This window comes from Microplitis demolitor, chromosome 3, assembly GCF_026212275.2.
Source record: "Microplitis demolitor isolate Queensland-Clemson2020A chromosome 3, iyMicDemo2.1a, whole genome shotgun sequence".
Classification (NCBI taxonomy): Eukaryota; Metazoa; Arthropoda; class Insecta; order Hymenoptera; family Braconidae; genus Microplitis; species Microplitis demolitor.
Genome location: NC_068547.1, coordinates 10,702,632 through 10,722,113, shown reverse-complemented (window position 1 = coordinate 10,722,113; position 19,482 = coordinate 10,702,632). Strand labels below are relative to the sequence as shown.

At 27.5% G+C, this 19,482-nt stretch overlaps 2 protein-coding genes across 3 annotated transcripts; one reads left to right on the top strand and one right to left on the bottom strand.

Annotated features, from left to right (window-relative positions):
- Positions 1-4,333: 4,333 nt before the first annotated feature.
- LOC103575309 (CCAAT/enhancer-binding protein) lies at positions 4,334-7,723 on the bottom strand. Its single transcript, XM_008555039.3, has one exon. The coding sequence runs from the start codon at positions 7,289-7,291 to the stop codon at positions 6,236-6,238; it is 1,056 nt and encodes a 351-aa protein (XP_008553261.1). The 5' UTR covers positions 7,292-7,723; the 3' UTR covers positions 4,334-6,235.
- Positions 7,724-11,560: 3,837 nt separating this feature from the next.
- Positions 11,561-19,256, top strand: LOC103575308 (longitudinals lacking protein-like). 2 transcript variants are annotated; one of them, XM_008555037.3, is made up of 4 exons: positions 11,561-11,997; positions 12,439-12,682; positions 13,296-13,511; positions 15,045-19,256. In XM_008555037.3, the coding sequence occupies exons 2-3, from the start codon at positions 12,494-12,496 to the stop codon at positions 13,488-13,490; spliced, it is 384 nt and encodes a 127-aa protein (XP_008553259.1). In that variant the 5' UTR covers positions 11,561-11,997; positions 12,439-12,493; the 3' UTR covers positions 13,491-13,511; positions 15,045-19,256. The 2 variants fall into 2 exon arrangements, with proteins under 2 accessions (XP_008553259.1, XP_008553260.1); XM_008555038.3 differs by lacking the exon at positions 11,561-11,997 and adding an exon at positions 12,108-12,367.
- Positions 19,257-19,482: the final 226 nt, after the last annotated feature.

Genomic DNA, 19,482 nt, shown 5'->3' with positions numbered 1-19,482 from the left:
GTACCTTACTGCATGCTCCATTCCTGTAGTTGTAGATGGAAAACGATCCTCGATAAGCGTAGGCAGCAAACGTGGTAGCAACGTTGTAGGCCCAATCTTCGGTGATAGAAATCGCAGGAAATGCCCAGCAATGGTGCTAACACTCACGAATTTTATTGGCACAATTCAAATTTAACATTAACTTTACTTAATGACCGTGTGTATAAATTTGACTCAAAACGTGGTTAATTAAAACGTTCTTCAAATAAATAATTTATAAAATAATTACTGCGGCTATTAATAACGAACAAACAAATTCAAAGATATAAAATAAATTTAATAAAATGATCACTGGACTAAATGACTAGATGTGACTAGACTTATCGTTAGGCCGGCTCAAGTAAATTGTATTGAGCTCTGGGTGTAGGGTAGGAACCTCGCTAGGCGTCATCAGTCCACTACCCAACTGGTCCACTCTGGGTGGTAGCCAGGGCCTAAGTCCTCGAGCAACTGCTTGCTAGCCCTTTTTGAAGAAAAAGTCTGAGGGTGGAAAACTACCCCACTATTGTCTCAGTAGAATGCGATCTCGGGGGCCTCTGAACTGGCCCCAGGTGACTAAAGAGTGTTAATTAATGTAAAATTATTCAAATAGATGGCCGTAGGTCAATTAGACTTTGGCGCTCGATTTTCAAATCGAACGCACTGTTACACTATAATTTTGAAAACCCGTGAAAATTAGACTTCTTAATATTAACATTAAAGAGTTCCGCATAGCACTTTTCTATTTTCCATAAGAATAACATAAAACAAACTTTCTTGGTATCTTCTGATTTTTATAACTAGCTAACGAGGCGTCGTAGAAAAAATCTGTGGACCTAATAATGCAGTGAATGAAATGTTCTACAAAAAAGCTTTCTTGTCGGAATTTCATAAAGTCAACCATTTAAAAGTTATAGTCGAACAAAAGTTAAACGACTTATATAATTTGAAAAATTTTTATTATCGAATTTAATTTTCTAAATAACGGTTTTGTATGACCCAATAGTTGACAAAAGTTTCTCAATTATAATCCCAAATATCAATTGAACAATACTTTTGATTTATTAATCGACTGTTAAATATGATGTTTTTTAGACTCTGTCGATAATACGATTATTTTTTAACGAAATTTAGAGCTAATTTCTACTGAAAATTTATTTTAAAGTGAACAATTTTTCCATCACTGTAAAAAAAAAACTGTTAATTAAAATCTATTGGCAATAAAATTCATTTTTTACAAAAAAATTAATGTCCATTTTTGTGATAAAACTGATAGTTCCTGCAAAATTAAAAAAAAACGGGAAAATTATACAGGTATTTTAACTTTCAATTAAGTATAACTTTAAAATGGTTAACTTTATGAAATTTTGGCAAGAAAGCTTTTTGAAGAGCATTTGATTCCCTACAAAAATAAAGCTGTGAATATGCCCTACGACACATCATTAGCTAACTAGTTGTAAAAATCAGAAGAAGCAAAAAAAATGTATTCTGTTATTCTCATGGAAAATAGAAAAGTTCGATGCGGAACCTCTTAATATTAATATTGAGTTTTGATTTTCACAGGTGTATGTTTATATATAAATGAAACTTTTGAACCTGTTTAGGAGAAAAAAAATTATTTTTTTCTTTTAAAACACACCAATATATGTATATAAATATTAGGGTGCATGAAGAGAAATGTCAAGTAAAGATGCCTATGCAGCATTATAATAATTAAATTACTCTATAGTTTGTGTCACGCTGCTCTCATGTGACTGCTTGTACAAACTATAGAGGTTCGCATGGTTCGTTTGGAACGACTACTTTTTTTTTTCACTCCCACTTCAAAATATTGTTGTCGTCATTGAAAGAACAATTCCCTGAAAGTTTCAGATCGTAATTTTAATTTTGAGAATTTTACGTTTGATTTTGAAGTTTTCCCATTTAAAATATATGAGAAAGTTTAAATGTTTTTTTCAATTCTCTACAGCTTATCCGCATTTCAAGTTATCGGGTTGCCGTTTGCGGCGTTTTGTAGGTAATTTAATGCTCTTCAAAAATATCCTCAGTTATTTCACTCAGACAAATGCCGCAAAAGACGACCCGATAATTTGAAAGGCGGCTGAGCTATAGAGTATTTTAAAAAATCCTTTACTTTCCTAGGTATTTTAAATGGGAAAACTTCAAAGTCAAATATAAAGTACTTGGAATTAAAATTAAGAGCTGAAACTTTCAGGGAATTGTTCTTTCAATGTCTACAACAATATTTTGAAGTGGGAAAAAAAATAGTCGTTCCAAACCGACCACCCTAATATATATATATATATATATATATATATATATATATATATATATATATATATAATGAGGTATTAAACACGATTCAAGGTATAGGACAAGGAATGTTTTTGGAAATGGTAATTTCGCAGAACGACCTGGCCGCATTCACGTATCAAGTGCATCATCACACTATTAGTTTTCACGCGAGCATTTACCAGAAAAATGTCCGTACGTGTAACAGCAAGAAAGACGCAAAAATTAAATCAACTAATATATAACTAACTTCGGTAGTATTTGATATACTTAATTATAGTATTTTATATCTTTGTGTTTGTATACATGTACACACATATAATATAAATGACCGCCAATGACAACGAGAACTCAACAAATTGACGTTAGTTGTATCATATGTATACAACGTATGTATATGTATATAAAACTTGGAACGTATGCTCGAGTGGATGAACAGTATTTTGGCAGAGTTGGCCGTAACCCATATAATGTCAACCAGAATAGAGACTAGGCAGGTAGATAAATAGATGGCTTAAATATTTTTATGTATAAATACTTACATTAATTAAAAATTCATAATGATTATTCCAAACGAATTATTTATTAATTGTTGTTTATTTAAAATTAAATAATGACTAAAATGAAAATTTTACAATTTTAATTAAATGAAAAAAAAATTTTCGGTAAATTGTAATATTTTTCATTGCATATCATTCGATATTATTGTATTAAAAATTATAATTTTTGTATATTTGTTCACAAAGCAAATGAACTATTTTGAAATGAGTTAAAATCTTGACGGAATCTTGACCTCATCGAGAGCTTGTAGACACTGCGGCATCAAAACTTTACATATTATGGAACTGTTTATTGTGATTATCAAACACTTATTAAAAAAAAAAATTACATGTATTGAAATAATTTTAATTATTCAATACTACGTAAAGTTATTAAATATTTTTTTTTTTTACTCATGAAAGTTGTTTTGATTATTTTATTTTTTTCAGATAAACCAGAGGCAACATAATTAAAATTCATTATTGGTTATTTTATTTTATTTTTCTTCGAACGATATCAGTATCAAAATTTAATTAACGAATAATAATAAATTACTACATTCAACTTAAACATACTTACAATCACCCTGAAGCAAATTTTTTATTTTTTACTATTAATATTCGAAATACACGATAAGATAAATAGAAATGATATTCAAAAAATTTCTAGCTATTAAGTATTTTCCTAGAAATAATTTATCATTTATTATATTTAAAAACTGATTTAAATTTTTAATAATTTACTGCATACTTTAAATTTTAAAAATAAAAATAAAATATATTTATAAAAAAAAAAAAAAAAAACAAATTATGAAAGTGAAGAATTTTTTTTTTAATTCAATATTTCCTCTTTACTAAGAACAGAAAAAACCTGTTTGACGAATATTAGAACGTATATTATCTCATGTAACTCACATTTGTGTACTTCTATTTATATTCTTCAATACATGTGAAGCTAAAATAGTGCGAACTAACATTATATTAAGTTTATATATTAATGCACGTAGGCTATGCACATACTCATATACAATATTCTATCATGACGCTGACTTACTCGCTTATATACATTACTTACTTACTTACTTACTTTTGTACGATGGTGTTAATCTATTTATGTGACTAACAACAAACTTATCTTCTGACTCACGTTAAGAATTGATTCCGGTTTGACGATGTTAATTTTATTAACTATTTGTCGATCTTTTTTTTTTTTTTTCGTCTGATTAAAAATATACTCAAAAAAATAACTTACCTGTTATGTAATCATTATTTTACTTTTTTAATGGAAGCTTAAAAATTAATCAAAAAATCGTATAATTTATTTTGTAAAAAATATATTATTGTCTTTAAATTAATATTAAAAAATTTTAATAACAAATTAATAAATAGTTAAAATAATTATTAATATAACTCAATAAAATATGTAAAGGAACTTTTTCTTTTTTTTTTTTTTTTTTAAATGAAATAAAAAAACTTTATACATATTAGTTTTATATCAAAATATATTTGTGCATAGACAAGAAGATAACTGTGACATATAATCTCATACTGGGCACACATCGCACATACGTATACACATAAAAACTATATACATTCATACCCACTAAATTACGTTGTATGTAAAAACAGAAGAAAACAATAGACAGAGAGAGAGAATTATTAGGAGTGAGAAAGTGAAAGACGGAGGGAATAGATGAGAACAAAAAAAAAGTAAAAGGAAAAATAAAAATAAAAACAATAGATGAGTCTATTATCATTATGTATTCTACTCGACGACTCAATCTTAATCCACATTCACGTATGATAATTATCAACAATCAAATGAATGAACAATGAAGCCCGCTTCACACATTTAACGGTAACTTAATGAATTTCGGCGATATATATTATTGTTTTACAATATATTATCAACCAGAAATAAAATATAAAGTATATAATGTATATAAACATAACGTTTTTTTTTTCTTATTTTTTTTTCTTTTGTATTTATAATTTTCCAAATTAAATAATATGTGATTCATTCTTACTCTTATACACACAAAAAAATAATTCATTCTCACTTTTTAAACAAATAAAATATATTAATTTTTACGTATATTTTTTTGTCATTATAATTAGTATTACGTTAACTATATAATACAAGGCTGTGCACATGTGTGTGTGTGTTTTTTTTTTATTGTTATTGTTTTTATTGTGCTTAAACCTTTTTTTCTGTATTTTTTGTTTATAAATTAACGCCATGGGATTTGCCACTGATTTATAATATTTTTTTTTGTTATTTCATGAGTAATGCAGATTTTTATTAAACTTTTAAAAATAACAATTTTTTTTTCAAAAATAAATTTCTATTAATATTTTCCTTTGTTTTTTGTTTTTAGAATTAAAATAAAATATTTTTCAAAATTATTATATTATATCGTACATAAAAATGAATGTCACGAGGTATACTTGAGTACAGTATTTTACACTAATTAATTTAATATGTTTATAAAACAATTGCATCTAATCACAACGCCATGCTAACAAAATATACAATTATATCTTTATGTTTAATTTTAATAATTATATATATATATATATATATATTTATATTTTTTTTTGATGATATATATGACATCAATAATTATTTTCTCTTACGAAACGTTAAGACCAAATATATCATAACTTTTCGCGGGTGACAATATCCCAGTCTTCCATATCATGATAACAATATTTATTTATTTATTGTATAAGGTACCAAAGAGTAAGAATTAATTAATAATATGTATGCCGCCATTACGGCGATGTAATAAATATTGCCACGCGTTAATATTGATGAGTGAGAGATCAAATAATGGCGGTATAATTGTTATTATTTAATAAAAGCGCCATATAGCAATCGTCAAAAAACCTGTTTACAAATATTTCTAAAAAAATATTAATCTTTGTTTATTTACTTATTATTTACATTAAACAATAATAATAATAATAATAGTAAAAGTGTCCAAGTATTATCCTAGGCAGGTTCAATGAACATAGTAAGAAAAAGGCACTTTTTAAAAATATTTTTGTTTAATATTAATATTTAAACTCATTAATGAGTAATCATATTATTATTAGTTTATATTTATCTATAAAAAAAATCGCGAATCCGACTGGAGTATTATTCTGTACATTATACTTTATATAAAATATTTAAATTAAATCGAATAATCACTAGGGAGATCACTAATGATCGATTCAAGTGTTAATGACGCACAAAATAATATATAATGAGCTTTCACAGCCGGATATACTCTCCAAAGTGTCTTGAAGGTCGCGAAAAATTGCACGCGCGCTAAAATGTTAAACTGCTACACTTGTTGATGTTAATGATGATGAGGTTTCTAGTAGTGGTGGTGTTGCTGCTACATAGGTCCAATTGCGTGTTGTTGAAATTGATCCAAATGCCTCGATAGTTCCCGATGCAGCTGTTCAGGTAATACGCCACAACTACCAATCAGTGATCTAAGCACATTTAATTCTTCAGTTAAAATTTCAACCTTTTTTTTCAACAGCTCATTGTCCTTAACAAGTAATTTAACTTTTTCTTCGGTTTCACGAGAACGCACTTTAGCTTTTTCACGACTTTTTCTTACAGCAATATTATTACGTTCTCGTCGTCGTCGATATTCATCACTTGCTTTATCAACAGATTTACTTTGTTTTCTGGCAACAGCCGCAGCGGCTGCTGCAGCAGCAGCTTGATGCTGGTGTGCTAGCACTGGTTTCATAGGACCCCGTGGCTGTTGATGCTGTGATTGTTGTTGCTGTTGATGCTGATGATGGAGTTGATGACCAGGAAGCGTTGAGGGTGTAAGGGTTGTAAATGTAGGGCCACCATTGGTAAAAGGACCACCGTTTGTTGGATTATAACCACTTGGTGGGTATTGTGGACAGTGACGTCTGTAATCTGCTGGATCAACAGGTTCTTCTTTGATACTAGGTGAATCTGATGATGAGCTATTACTGTCACTGCAGCTATTACTGTTTTGGTGATAACTAGCACCACTGTGAACTGGCTGAGGCATATATGCTAACGTTGTTCTGGGATATGAGGTGTTTCTAGCGTGTTTGAGAGCTCCATTGCCATCATTAAACATATCCAAGAGACCATCATTGAAATTTGGATCATCAATTAGCCTCTGTAGGTCTAATGATATTTCCGGCGTATTTAAATCCGTCAATTCACCAGCTGCAGCACAATGTTCAGCATATTGCTGATGAAGAGTTGCTTTACTTGCTGATACTTTACTAACTAAATTACCTGTCTGTTGATTATGGTTAACTTGTAACGCCGAATTATTATTGTTAGTATTATTGTTATTATTATTCCCAAGCATACTTTGTGACTTTTTCAAATCAGCAGTAGCTTGATTCTGGACCTGATGGCCCGTTGATTCGTACATGACTGGTGATTCCATTTTATTCAATCACACATTACAATTTATCTAGTACACACTTAATTTATTAAAATTTACTATCCCAAATAAAATAAACTAAATTTTATTTTTATTAATTTATCCTCGTTATTGCTGATAGTTTAAAGTTTTAATTATTGTGTTCACGTTTCTTATTTATTCATTATAATTTAAATAATAAATTAAATATCACTTGATAAAAATTTCACTTTTAAAAAATTTTTAGTTATTAAAATAATAATGAATTTTCTTTCTGTGCACAGTCGTTTAAACTTTTTAAAATCGTAAACCGAATGTCATTTGAACATCGTATATAAAATTAAACTAATTAAATGGACTAAACGTGCCAACACCTTTACGTCGCGTTTGTTACCAGTAATAAAAAGAACCGAAATCGACTAAACGAGTGTTAGCGCGCGACTGACTATCTTGGTGGCATGTCGCAAGATTTCAATGCAGTGCGCGCCAACTTAGAGTAACGCGTTTGATCTGAGCGCATGCGCACTAGATCGAGGTAATTTTTCCCTTCTATTCTATCTTGTCTTCGTGGTCTTTCTCGTCTATTTGGTATTTACGTCTTCTGTATCTGTCTTAGTATCTTCTTCCTCTGATATCTTTTCAGCTCTAGTACAATATACATAATTACTTTCTTTTAACATTTTTATTTTTATTTACATCAATAAAAACAATAATAATTGCTGTTTTGCAATCATAAATCAATCATAGTAATTATATTACGTGGTATTTTGTAATACTTATAGTACATTTTTTTTTCTTTTAATGCATTGAACTGATTATTATTTATAGTTATTCGAATTTAGTTGTCATTTTTTTTCTGATAAATATTTTTTTGACTGGCGTTAATAATAATAAAAACATTAAAATTATCAATAATAAAAATATTAAAATTATCAATAAACTGTTTTTTTTTATTTGTTGAAATTTATTAATGTTCAGGTGACAAATTTAATTAAAAATGATTTAAATTTCAGATTCATTGAAATCTTTGTGTAAACTGAAAATTCCTTTAAAAAAATTCCAACAGCTTTGGTTGAGATAAATTTGTAGATTTTAAATTTATAATTTTGAGTTGAGCTTTTTAAAATTTATCAATAGATACAATTGTTGCTCTGTTTAAAAGTTATGATTCAACCTTACGAAAACAAATTCTGACGCATTCTACTAGAAATTGAATAAGAATAAATTTGAAAATTGAGGTTTCTACTCTCTTGAAATAAATTACTGAAAAGCACTCCTCAATCAGTGAATATTAATTGGATAAATACCCTGATTAAAGAAAACGATTTACTCAATGATGAATGTATATATCCATATAGTATTAAAATTGAATTGTTCCTAATCATTTCTTTTTAATCAGGGTAGTTAAGTATATCACTGACTCAACCAGTGATATACTTAGGACTGATTCGCAGTGAATGTTCACTGATTTGCAGCACTTTTCACTGATCCATTTTAAGAGAGTATTATAAGATTCCATCGTAATTTTTCAATGGAGCTTAGAATTTTTCACCATACCTGCACCGAAAGTTTAAATTCCTGTCCTGTTTAGAGGGAAGAAAGTCATTTTTTTCTTTTATAAGAAAACCACTAATAAAAATTAGCGCATGCGCCATTTTTCCCACAAACAAAGGCAATAGTATATTATACACTTAAAGAGGATACAATGTTCCACCAGATCTGCACCTAAAAGTTTAAATTTTTGCCTCTGTTTGTGGGAAGAATGGCGCATGCGCTAATTTTTATCATTTGTGTTCTCATAAAAGGAAAGAACGAGTTTTTTCTCTCTAAACAACATTTAAAATTTCGGCGCAGGCCTAGTGAAAAAATTTAAACTTTCAGTTATACAGGTCTGGTGAAAAATATACACACGACGAAGGAAGTGCCTCGCCTTCAACTCGGATAGGCAATTATACACGCGGGTTGGAATGCCCTACTTTCCTCCTTCAGTGTGTAATATACTATTACACATTATTAAATTAAATAATTAATAAATAAATAAATTTTAACTTATGACCACTTGTTTGAAACTAATTTTATTTCATTAGTTACAGATTTTTGTTTCATTTCCAATAATATTATTCTTTATAAAAATTAATAGAATGGAAATTGAATTAACTTTACGAGGGTGATATTTCTAAAAAATTAAGTCAAAGGGATGTTACACGCAGACAAATTTTTAATAAAAATTACCCAAAAAATATGATACGAGGACATGTGGAAAATATCTAAATTTTTCCTATGCACATTGTAAAATGTACTACTCGATAGCATGTAAATTAAGTGGACTTTCTACTAACAACATAGTAAAAATTTAGTTACTGACTAGATGTCCTTACAGTACCAAATTTTATGGGTAATTTTTACTCAAAAATTCTCTGCGTGTAGAGAATAATAACAACTTGTTCACTTCATATTCGCTTGATAATTTGATATACTTGTCGATTCTCAACAAATATGTAAAAATAACTATTTACCATGAAACACAGATGTCATGTATTCTCAATAATATTATATTTTATTTTTGATTTATTTTTTTTTTTTTTTCTACAAAAATATCGTTATAAAAAATCAGCAGTAAAAACAAATTTTTAAAAGATTTGCCATTAAATATCTCGATTGTAGCTATGAAAATAGTTAATTGTACATGTTAACGACATCTTTTTTCAAATATCATCACTGCTAACATACCGTCTTGATAAATGATATATAATATATCGTCAATGCATAGAGGATAAAGAGACTCTATTCTCCATGCGTCGGTGTTACTACAATACCACTAAGCATCATTTTGCATTAAAGCGTGTTGGGTATACTATAAAATGAAGAATTCTATTCTGTGCTTTGGTGTTCAATCATCAATGAATTTATTCAATAGTTATTAAAATATATTTTTTTTCCCCTTTCTATAAAATTGTATTTTCAAAAATTACGAGAAATGACAAATCAACCAACATTAGTATTGTATCATTAATAATAACAAATACTGAAATTCAAACTAAACGCAAAAATTGGCATTTCCATAAATTGACGACAACTAGACGCCAACTTTCTGAGGAAGTTGGTGGCAAAAGTTAGCATTCCATTAGTTGATGGAAAGTTGCTTTCAACTTTCTGGGAAAGTTGGTAATAACTTGTAGTCAACAGTTACAAAAGCTGAAATTGTCGACAAATTGTCGTCAATTGGATCGCAACTAAAACTTTTCAACTATGGAGGATAGAGGTATCTCTACTCTCTATATTTCTGCCCTAATAGCCACACTTCAAATATAATTGCTCAGCAATTTCTGCAGTGAAACATTTTCGGCTAACTTAACAACAAGTTTCTGGTAAGCCTTGGCTGGATAATACTTGCGTGCAAATTAATGCAAATCAACTGCCGTCATTTGAATGTAATTTGACAGAAAAACTTGCCTTCAATTTGAAGTGAAACTTTCATTCAACTTAACGTCATTGTCTGACAGTAACACTTGTAGTCAAATTGAATTCAAGTTACAGACAATTTACTGTCAACTTAAAGGTAACTGCTTGCTCTTCAACACTTTCCTGTAAGTTGGCTTCAGAATACGGTCATAGCTTAAAGTTACGTATGATTAAGGTGGCTATCAGGATGACCAATAAGTCTAGTTGTCAGGGAACAGTTTCTCTTTACGCTGATGGCAGGACATTCTTGTCAGAAAGCTGTTGTCAATTATTTGCGATCAAGTCGACGACAACTTTCAGCTTTTGTAACTGTTGACTATAAGTTGTTATCAACTTTCCCAGAAAGTTGGCGACCAGCTGATGTCAACTTATGGAAATGCCAGTTTTTGCGGCCAACTTGGTGACAAGTTGCTGCTGTAGCTTTTCGCTAGCTTATTCCCTGATGATAGCCAGACTTTCTGGTTAAAAAGTTAGTGTATATTAGTTACGACCAACTTGACGACGAGTCGTTGACAACTTTCAGCTTTGGTAACTGTTGACTACCCACAAACTTGGCGACAATCTACTGCCGTAACCTGTCACCAACTTTCTGAGAAAATTTAAGGTAACTTTCCGTCAACTAGTGGAATGTTAACTTTTTCCACCAACTGTCTCTTAGAAAGTTGCCATCAACTTATGGAAATGCCAATTTTTGCTGCCATCTTGGATATCAGGGATTTACTTTATTATCATACCATGATAATTCAGTAGTTTTTTTTTTGTTAGGTATGTAAACATAGAGTTCTTAGAATAATTTTATACAAAAGGCAGCACATATAATATTCCAACTTTCCTTACAAAATATACACTTATTATCACAATATGACACATATTATTGTAAGAACAACGACAAAAAACAATAGTTAATAAGTTACTGTGTACATAAGTGTGACGAATAAAAACGAATATATCCGAATTTAACCGAAAATTATCATCACCGTAGGATCAGCCACAAGAAATAAATTTGTAGCATTCATCAGCATTCACACTTAAGTTTTCGCTACACTTTGTTGCTTTATACTATACAACAATACAGTTCACAAGTGTACATACACGATAAAATATATACATATATATATATATATATATAGATACATAGCTGCGTTGATACATATTTCGTATATTAACACGATTATATCAATACTAATTATTAATCTATAAATCAATATAATTTTATAAAATTAAAATAATTAAATAATTTCTGTTTCATTGATCAGCATCCGTTCAATGTAAGTACATTTTAAATAAATATAAACATTTATTCATTTTAATATTATTTTATTCGCGCGGCAAACAACTGGGTCCGCTTTTTTTTTTGTTATATAGAAACTTCTTCCATACAATAAAGATTTCAATAACAATATCCCATGCTTATTGTTATAAATGTTTATTTATATTATTGTTTAATCGATATTTATAAAATCATTGCGTTGATATTTTTAATTCATATTATTTTTTAAATTTCATTAATTCCATATCTGTTTTTAATATCTTATAGATTATAATGAACATTTATTTTAAGTTACTTAACCTAAAATAAAAATTTTTAAACAAGCATTGGAATAGTAGGAATTAAATAATTGATGATAGTATTGTTGGGTATATCTATATATATTTTTATATTATTATTTGTTTATTAATTAATTAATAACAATATTTTTTTTTTGAAGTTGGATTGGATTTTTAGTCGTTGAAAATAAAAAAGGAGATAATACGACATTAATAATGGCTGGTGAACAGCAACAATTTTTTCTCAAGTGGAATGATTTTCAATCTAATATGGTATCGTCGTTTAAGCATTTGCGAGATGAAAAAAGTTTTACAGATGTAACATTAGCATGTGATGGGCAAACTTGTAGAGCGCATAAGATGGTACTATCAGCATGTAGTCCTTACTTTAAATCTTTACTTGAGGTACGTTATTTTTTATGATACTAAAGTTAGCCGACGTCTAATAATTTTGGGAATTTTTTAAATACGATAAATTATTAAAAAAAAAAATTGGACTTGTAGTTTTTTAAATTTTCTACGTGTGCATATTTTTAGTATTTTTCTTTTTTTTTGTAATTGATTTGTTAACAAAAAAAAAATCTGAAAATTGTTTTTTGTCGATTTTGTCTTTTTTTCACGATATCTTTTATTTTCATGAGAGTTTTATTTCTCGAATAAAAATAAATATCATTAATTGTGGTCATTGAGAATTATAAAAAATTATAATCTTGCTGATATTAAAAAAAAAAATTTTTCTTTCTGATAAAAGTTTGATTACATCATAAAAATTATAAAACATATTTTAATAACTCAAAGTATTGATGGCACTAAACATTTTCATTAAAAGTAATTTGTAATAATTGAAATGAATGTTTTATTCATACGATACAGGAACTTTTAATTTAATTTTTAGTGTTTATTAATAAAGCAATAGATAATTTTCTAAAAATATTGAATACTTATAAAAAATTAGAAAAGATGGTAGTCTATTTTTTGGTATTTATGATTAAGTATTATTGATTATTTTTAATTGCAGGAAAATCCGTCCAAGCATCCGATAATTATACTGAAAGACGTAGCTTACAATCACTTACAAGCTATTCTTGAATTTATGTATGCCGGAGAGGTGAATGTTTCTCAGGACCAATTACCAGCATTTTTAAAGACGGCCGATCGACTTAAAGTTAAGGGACTAGCTGAAGCGCCTGGTGCCATTAAAAGGGAGGGCTAAAACTGCCAATATTTAGTTATGGTAAATTATTTATATTATTTATTTATATATGTATAGTTGATGATATTGAAATACCGCTGATTTTTTTAGTAGATTTCATAAAAATCTAACTAATGCACTTGTCTTCATGACGGAATTTTCGAAAAATTTTCCACCTCCGGACTCAGCTCGACGAGTTGAGTCAGGAAATATATATGGTTCAAAAGTTTATATATGTATGTATTTATATATATATTTATAAATTTATATGATAGAGCGCGGCTTGTCCCGACGGTAGTGTCCACAATTCTTAACGAATCTCAATGAAAATTGGTCGATTAGTTTAGAAGTTACAGCATTTCAAAATGTCAAAAAATTATTATTTTACTGATTCTTTCTTCAATATCTTTTGAATGTGACAACTTATCGAATTTCTATAAAATGCATTTGAAAGCTCTTTAAATAAGCATTAATTTCCATGCCTATATATATGCCTAGACCAATGAAATTACTCATCTTACCATTCGTTAAATGAAATTTTTTTATTGCATTTATTTCTAATGTTGTTCAAAAAAAAAATTTTTTGTGGCTTTTCCAATGCCTCCGATTGTTGCTATACACTTTATATTTATATATACCATGAAATATACTTCCATTTCGGCTGTCAAATGACTTTCTTTTGTAATTACTCGTAATTGTTGTGAATTTCTTTTGACTAAATTAAATTTTCAACAATATATTACAATTATTGATATAAAGATCATATTCTTTATGTGGGCTGCCCAATTACAAAACACAGTAACTGACAAAAATAAAATTTTTGAAATATGTATTGAATCATATTCACAAGACTCCACTAGAACTAAAAATAATCAAATATCGATTTTGAAAAATTTTTCCTTTACTGTGTTTTGAAATTGGGCAGCTAATGTGTGCTTACAATTAACGTTACCCTGAGAAAAAAAAAACTTTTTTCAAGTATCTGTGAGTTTGTATCCCCCCGAGTAAATAATTGTTCAATCATAATAAAAATATACTCCGACCGAGCGATATTTTCTTGGTTTTAGAATTCCTATATTTATTTTATAAAAAATATACTTGGTTGATGTATATCTTTATTAAGATTTAACAAATACATGGAAAAAATAATATAGTAGTGGCAACTCTCTGAGATAGTACTGAGTACTTCCTGTAAAAAAAAATTTCAGACAGTACTGTATGCTCAACTGTATTCACTACTTTCTGGAATAGTATTATTGCTAAGGCAATTGGTACAACATCTACAACAATATTTTGAGGTGGAAGTGAAAAAAAAATAGTGGTTCCAAACGAACGACCCTAATATATCTATAAATTTTTGAACCGAAGGTATTTTTCGGCATTTCTCTAGAACATTTTATAACAAAATTTTTTGAAATTTGCAACATGAGTCCACTATGAATAGCTATATTTTTTTTAGAAATTTAGCTTAAAATCTGAATGTTCATTTACTGATTAAGCTTTCATTAACTAACTTTGTCACTCTATTCTAAACGGTATTACATAAATAAAAATGCATATTTCTGTTATTTACAGATGTTATTAGAAGAGTGCGAAGTGAAAAAGTGTAATGAATGAATATACAAACGAAGTGATTGGATAAATAAATTGGAGCGCAAAAACATACATAGACACAATACACATAAACGTTAATAACATCACCTTTGATTCAAAAAAAAAAAAATCAGTAAAATAATAAACATTAAAACTATAATAATTTCATATTCTTAATTTTATTCATTTTATTAAATTTTTTTTTCCATTTATTTTATTAAAGATTGAACCAGAAATCATTGTTGATATATTTAATTTTAAAGTAATGACTGAAAATAAAAAATAAAATAAAAATGTTATTGAATTAAAGGTGAAATAATCAACATTAATACACCAATTATATTTTTTATTAAGGAAAGTGCTAAAAAAAAAGTGAAGAAATTAAATAATAAATAAGCAGGTCATCATAGTTTTATATAAAACCATGACCGTGGACATTTGTGAATCAGTACAAAAAATAATCGTTAATATATTAATTGATCAATTATGATAACTAAAATTTGAATTAATAATGAAACAAAGGCCTGATAAATATTTTATTTGCTTACTCAACTAATTATTTAAAGGCATTGTGTATATTCTGAAAGCCCTATATATTTGTTTAATATCAATTAATATAAGTATATAAAATAATCATTTAATAATAATAATTAATAGATTTACAAAAGTCCCGGCCATCAGATCAAAAGGTATTTAGTCAAGTTTACTAGAAGTGTTTAGTTAGTTTTTATTTTATTTTCATTCTTTATTCATTACTCAAATGTTTCATTATTTCCAAATAGTTTGAAATTTTATTTTATTATATAAATATAAAATAAAAATAAAAAAAAATACATTAATTAATTTTTTTATTAATGTCGAAGTGATAAAACAATATTAATATTAATAAATACTTCTAGTAATCATGATTTACCTTAACCAAATACTGCCAGGACTGTACCGGCGTATTTACATTATTACCGATAGACCAAATTTATTTATGATAATAATATATTAAAGGTTGTTTATCCTATGCCGTGGGAAGTTTTATGTAACATTAACTGAGGAACAAAAAAAATTGTTTTTTAATGCCAGAATACACAGTTCTTTTAATCATATTTAGAGCACAAATATTGTCAGTAAATAATTCTAATGATAAAGAAAAATAAATAAAAATTATTAAGATTAAATGTAGTTTAAAATGGAAAAAAGAAAGGAGCTCATTTATAAGTATTTCATCGTATAAAAAATCATCACAATTTAAACATTCATTATTTCCAATCACAAGGTGTAATTTATCAGATTTATTTTTGGAAATCATGTTAGGTGCGTTATTACATTTCTTCAATTTAAAATATAAATCATATAATTATCTTCCAGATAAACTTTTTTTTTCTCTATCAAAAATAAAAATTTTTTTCATTGAATATCAGAGATCATTTTACTGCGATAATTTATTATTATTTTTTAAAAATAATCTGGCAACTTTATGCTTTATCACGCACAATAATAAATCAACTTTTTCGATTAAATTTTTCGAAATTGAAATATAGCGATTGTAGATTTGATTTCTATTTTTATTAAAATATAGTCTTCATACTGGGTCAATTTAGCGATTACTTTTTTTACAGCATCAATTAAATAGATTTTAATTAATTAATATTTCTATAATTGATGAATGTTTTGTCTTCATAATATAAAAACTAATAAAATCGTATATATTTCAACAATGGATAAAACAAAATTATAATTAAATTCTAATACAATTATTTTTTTAGGTGTCCAAATTTATATGACTTGATTTATTATTATTTTCGTATAAAAAATAGTATAGCATAATAGTATTAGAGTGCTTTAAAAAAGTCGACTATTTATTTTTTTTTTTCGTTGATACACCTAAATATTGTTGTACACATCGAAAAAAAAAATTCCCTCAACGTTTAAGCCCTTAATATTATTTTTAAGTACTTCCTTTTTCATTTAAAATTTTTTCGATTTAAATAACATGTCAATAAAATAACTTTTTTTTTTTAATTGCTATTCTATCACTTAGCCGGACTTCAAGCTATCGTTTTGAAACCAGATTTTATTTGTAAAGTATTTTTTGCTTCTTCAAAGTGTATGAAACGATTTTGCTCTAACTCAATCCATATCGATTGTATCAGCTCCGAAAGTCAATTTTTTCACTTTTTTCATATATTTTTGTTAATAGTGAAAAAACGGATCATCTTACGAAAAATATGTATTAGATCAATCTTTCAGGAAATTTTATCCTCTACAAAATTGCTTACACTTATATTGATAAAGTGTATTGTTCATAAAATACAAGCAGTAGAAAATTTTACAGTTAAAAACATTTGTAAGCTTAATAAAGTATTTTTTTTTAAATGTAAAATGTTCAACTGCTTGTATCTTATAAACTGTACACTTTAGCAATATAAGTGTAACAAACCAGTTTGTAGACGATAAAATTTTCTAAAAGATTGGTCCTACGTAAATTTTTCATTACATCAGCCGTTTTTTCCCAATTGACAAAAATATGTAAAAAGAAAAGAAAAACTTGACTTTCGGAGCTGATACAATCAACATGGATTAAGTGAGAGCAAAATCGTTTTATAGACTTTCAAAAAACAACAAATACTCACAAATAAAAACTGATTTTAAAACGATAGCGTAAAATCCGACTGTTATAGCAATTTTATTCAATTTACATGCTTTTTAAATGGGAAAAATAAAAAATGAAAAAGGGAGTACTTAAAATTAATATTAAAGGCTCAAACTTTAAGCGAATTTTTTTTTCGATGTGTACAATAATATTTAGATATCTCAGCGAAAAATAAAAATAGTCGATTTTCTTAGAGTACTCTAATGTGTATGCAAAATTAGTTTAATTATGTGATCTCTGATAGTGGTTTAAAATTATCAAAATAAGAAAAAAAATACATAGTAATAAAGACAATTAAAAAAACTGATTAAATATAAGGATGAAAGCGCTGATTACAATTATGAAACAAATAAATTGGCTATTTAAATAATTGGTAATATTTCTCGATGTTCTTCCTTTGTTATTGTAATTCAATTTCTTTCCGTGACTAAATAGGAATATTCTTCTTATAAATAAGTCTAATGAGTCTTTATTTACTTGACATTGTTTAGAATTTAATTTTCTCTACAAATAATATGACTCGATGATGATAATATGAAGATGTTGACGTATAAAATAAATTGTGTAAATAAAAAAAAAAAAAATTAATGTTGTTTTTTATTTAAATTTGTATAAATTATTTTTGAATCGTCTATTGTGAGACAAAGGATGGAACAAGACGATTTCAGGTGTAGGTGAGTTGGTTGTTCGAGCCGAAGACGAAATGAAATGCCAGGGATTAAATAAAGTTAGTTAATTTAACGGGATTAATTATGATTTTTATCTAAAATATTATTAAACCCACGGAACGGAACTTCGATTAAATAAATATATTATTATAAAAATATTAATGACAATTCCCGAATAAGAAAATTCATTGAAAAAGCGTTGACTATTCTAAACTTCAAAACGTGAAAAAATTATTGTTCTGATCGAGAAAGTTAAAAAACGATCAACTTTTTAAAGTGAATCGCCTGTTATTTTAAGAATATTAAAATCAAACTATCCCAACAAACGAAAAAGAATTGGATCGGATTGAAAATTATAAGTTTCAGTTCAAAATCACATAATTTCGGATTGGAGTTTAAATTTTCTAATGCGTTTTAATCCGATCCAATTCGATCACTTTTTTCAATCCGTCTCAATTGTTTTTTTCGAATTCAGGTTAGGAGACTTCAATCCAATCGTATTCGACGACTGGTATCTATTCGTATCATTATCGATAATTATTTTCTATCCGCGTTAATACGTTTTAGTGCACTTAATTTACTCTTAAGCGTTGTAGGGGGAAATTAACTACTGGATTTTTTTTTATTGATAATATGTAAAAAATTCCGTAGATCACGAAAATAATAATAAGAAAGCTCAATTCGGCCGCGTTTTTTTAATAAATAAGAAAATAACAATAGGGAAGCCGAGACACCGTGAATTTTCATTAAAAAACTTCTGTCTATTGATGTAAAACCTTATGATGACTGGTATTAAAATAAAGGGCGATAAATTCTGAATAAGAAATGTCAAATATCAATCTCCTGGGGCTTATTATGTTCGCGAAAAAAATTAATTAAAAAAACAAAATAATTAGTTGTTTACATTTTGTCACGCTGTCGGTAACAGAGCTGCAGAAACTGAGCTAGAGGGCGCGTGAAAGCCTGGGCTCAGTGGTTGTCATCTATTGCAATTTAAAATGTTCTCACCATTCTATATTATAGAAATTATTATTATTTTTTTTATTATTTATTAATTCAATTTCATTTCAAAAAATTAAATTATAAATAATAAAAAAATAACCCTACG

Coding starts and splice junctions, on each gene's coding strand:
- LOC103575309 (XM_008555039.3), bottom strand. CDS start 7,291: ATGGAATCACCAGTCATGTACGAATCAACGGGCCATCAGGTCCAGAAT.
- LOC103575308 (XM_008555037.3), top strand. CDS start 12,494: ATGGCTGGTGAACAGCAACAATTTTTTCTCAAGTGGAATGATTTTCAA. Junction 12,683..13,295: donor ACTTTAAATCTTTACTTGAG/GTACGTTATTTT, acceptor TTTTAATTGCAG/GAAAATCCGTCCAAGCATCC.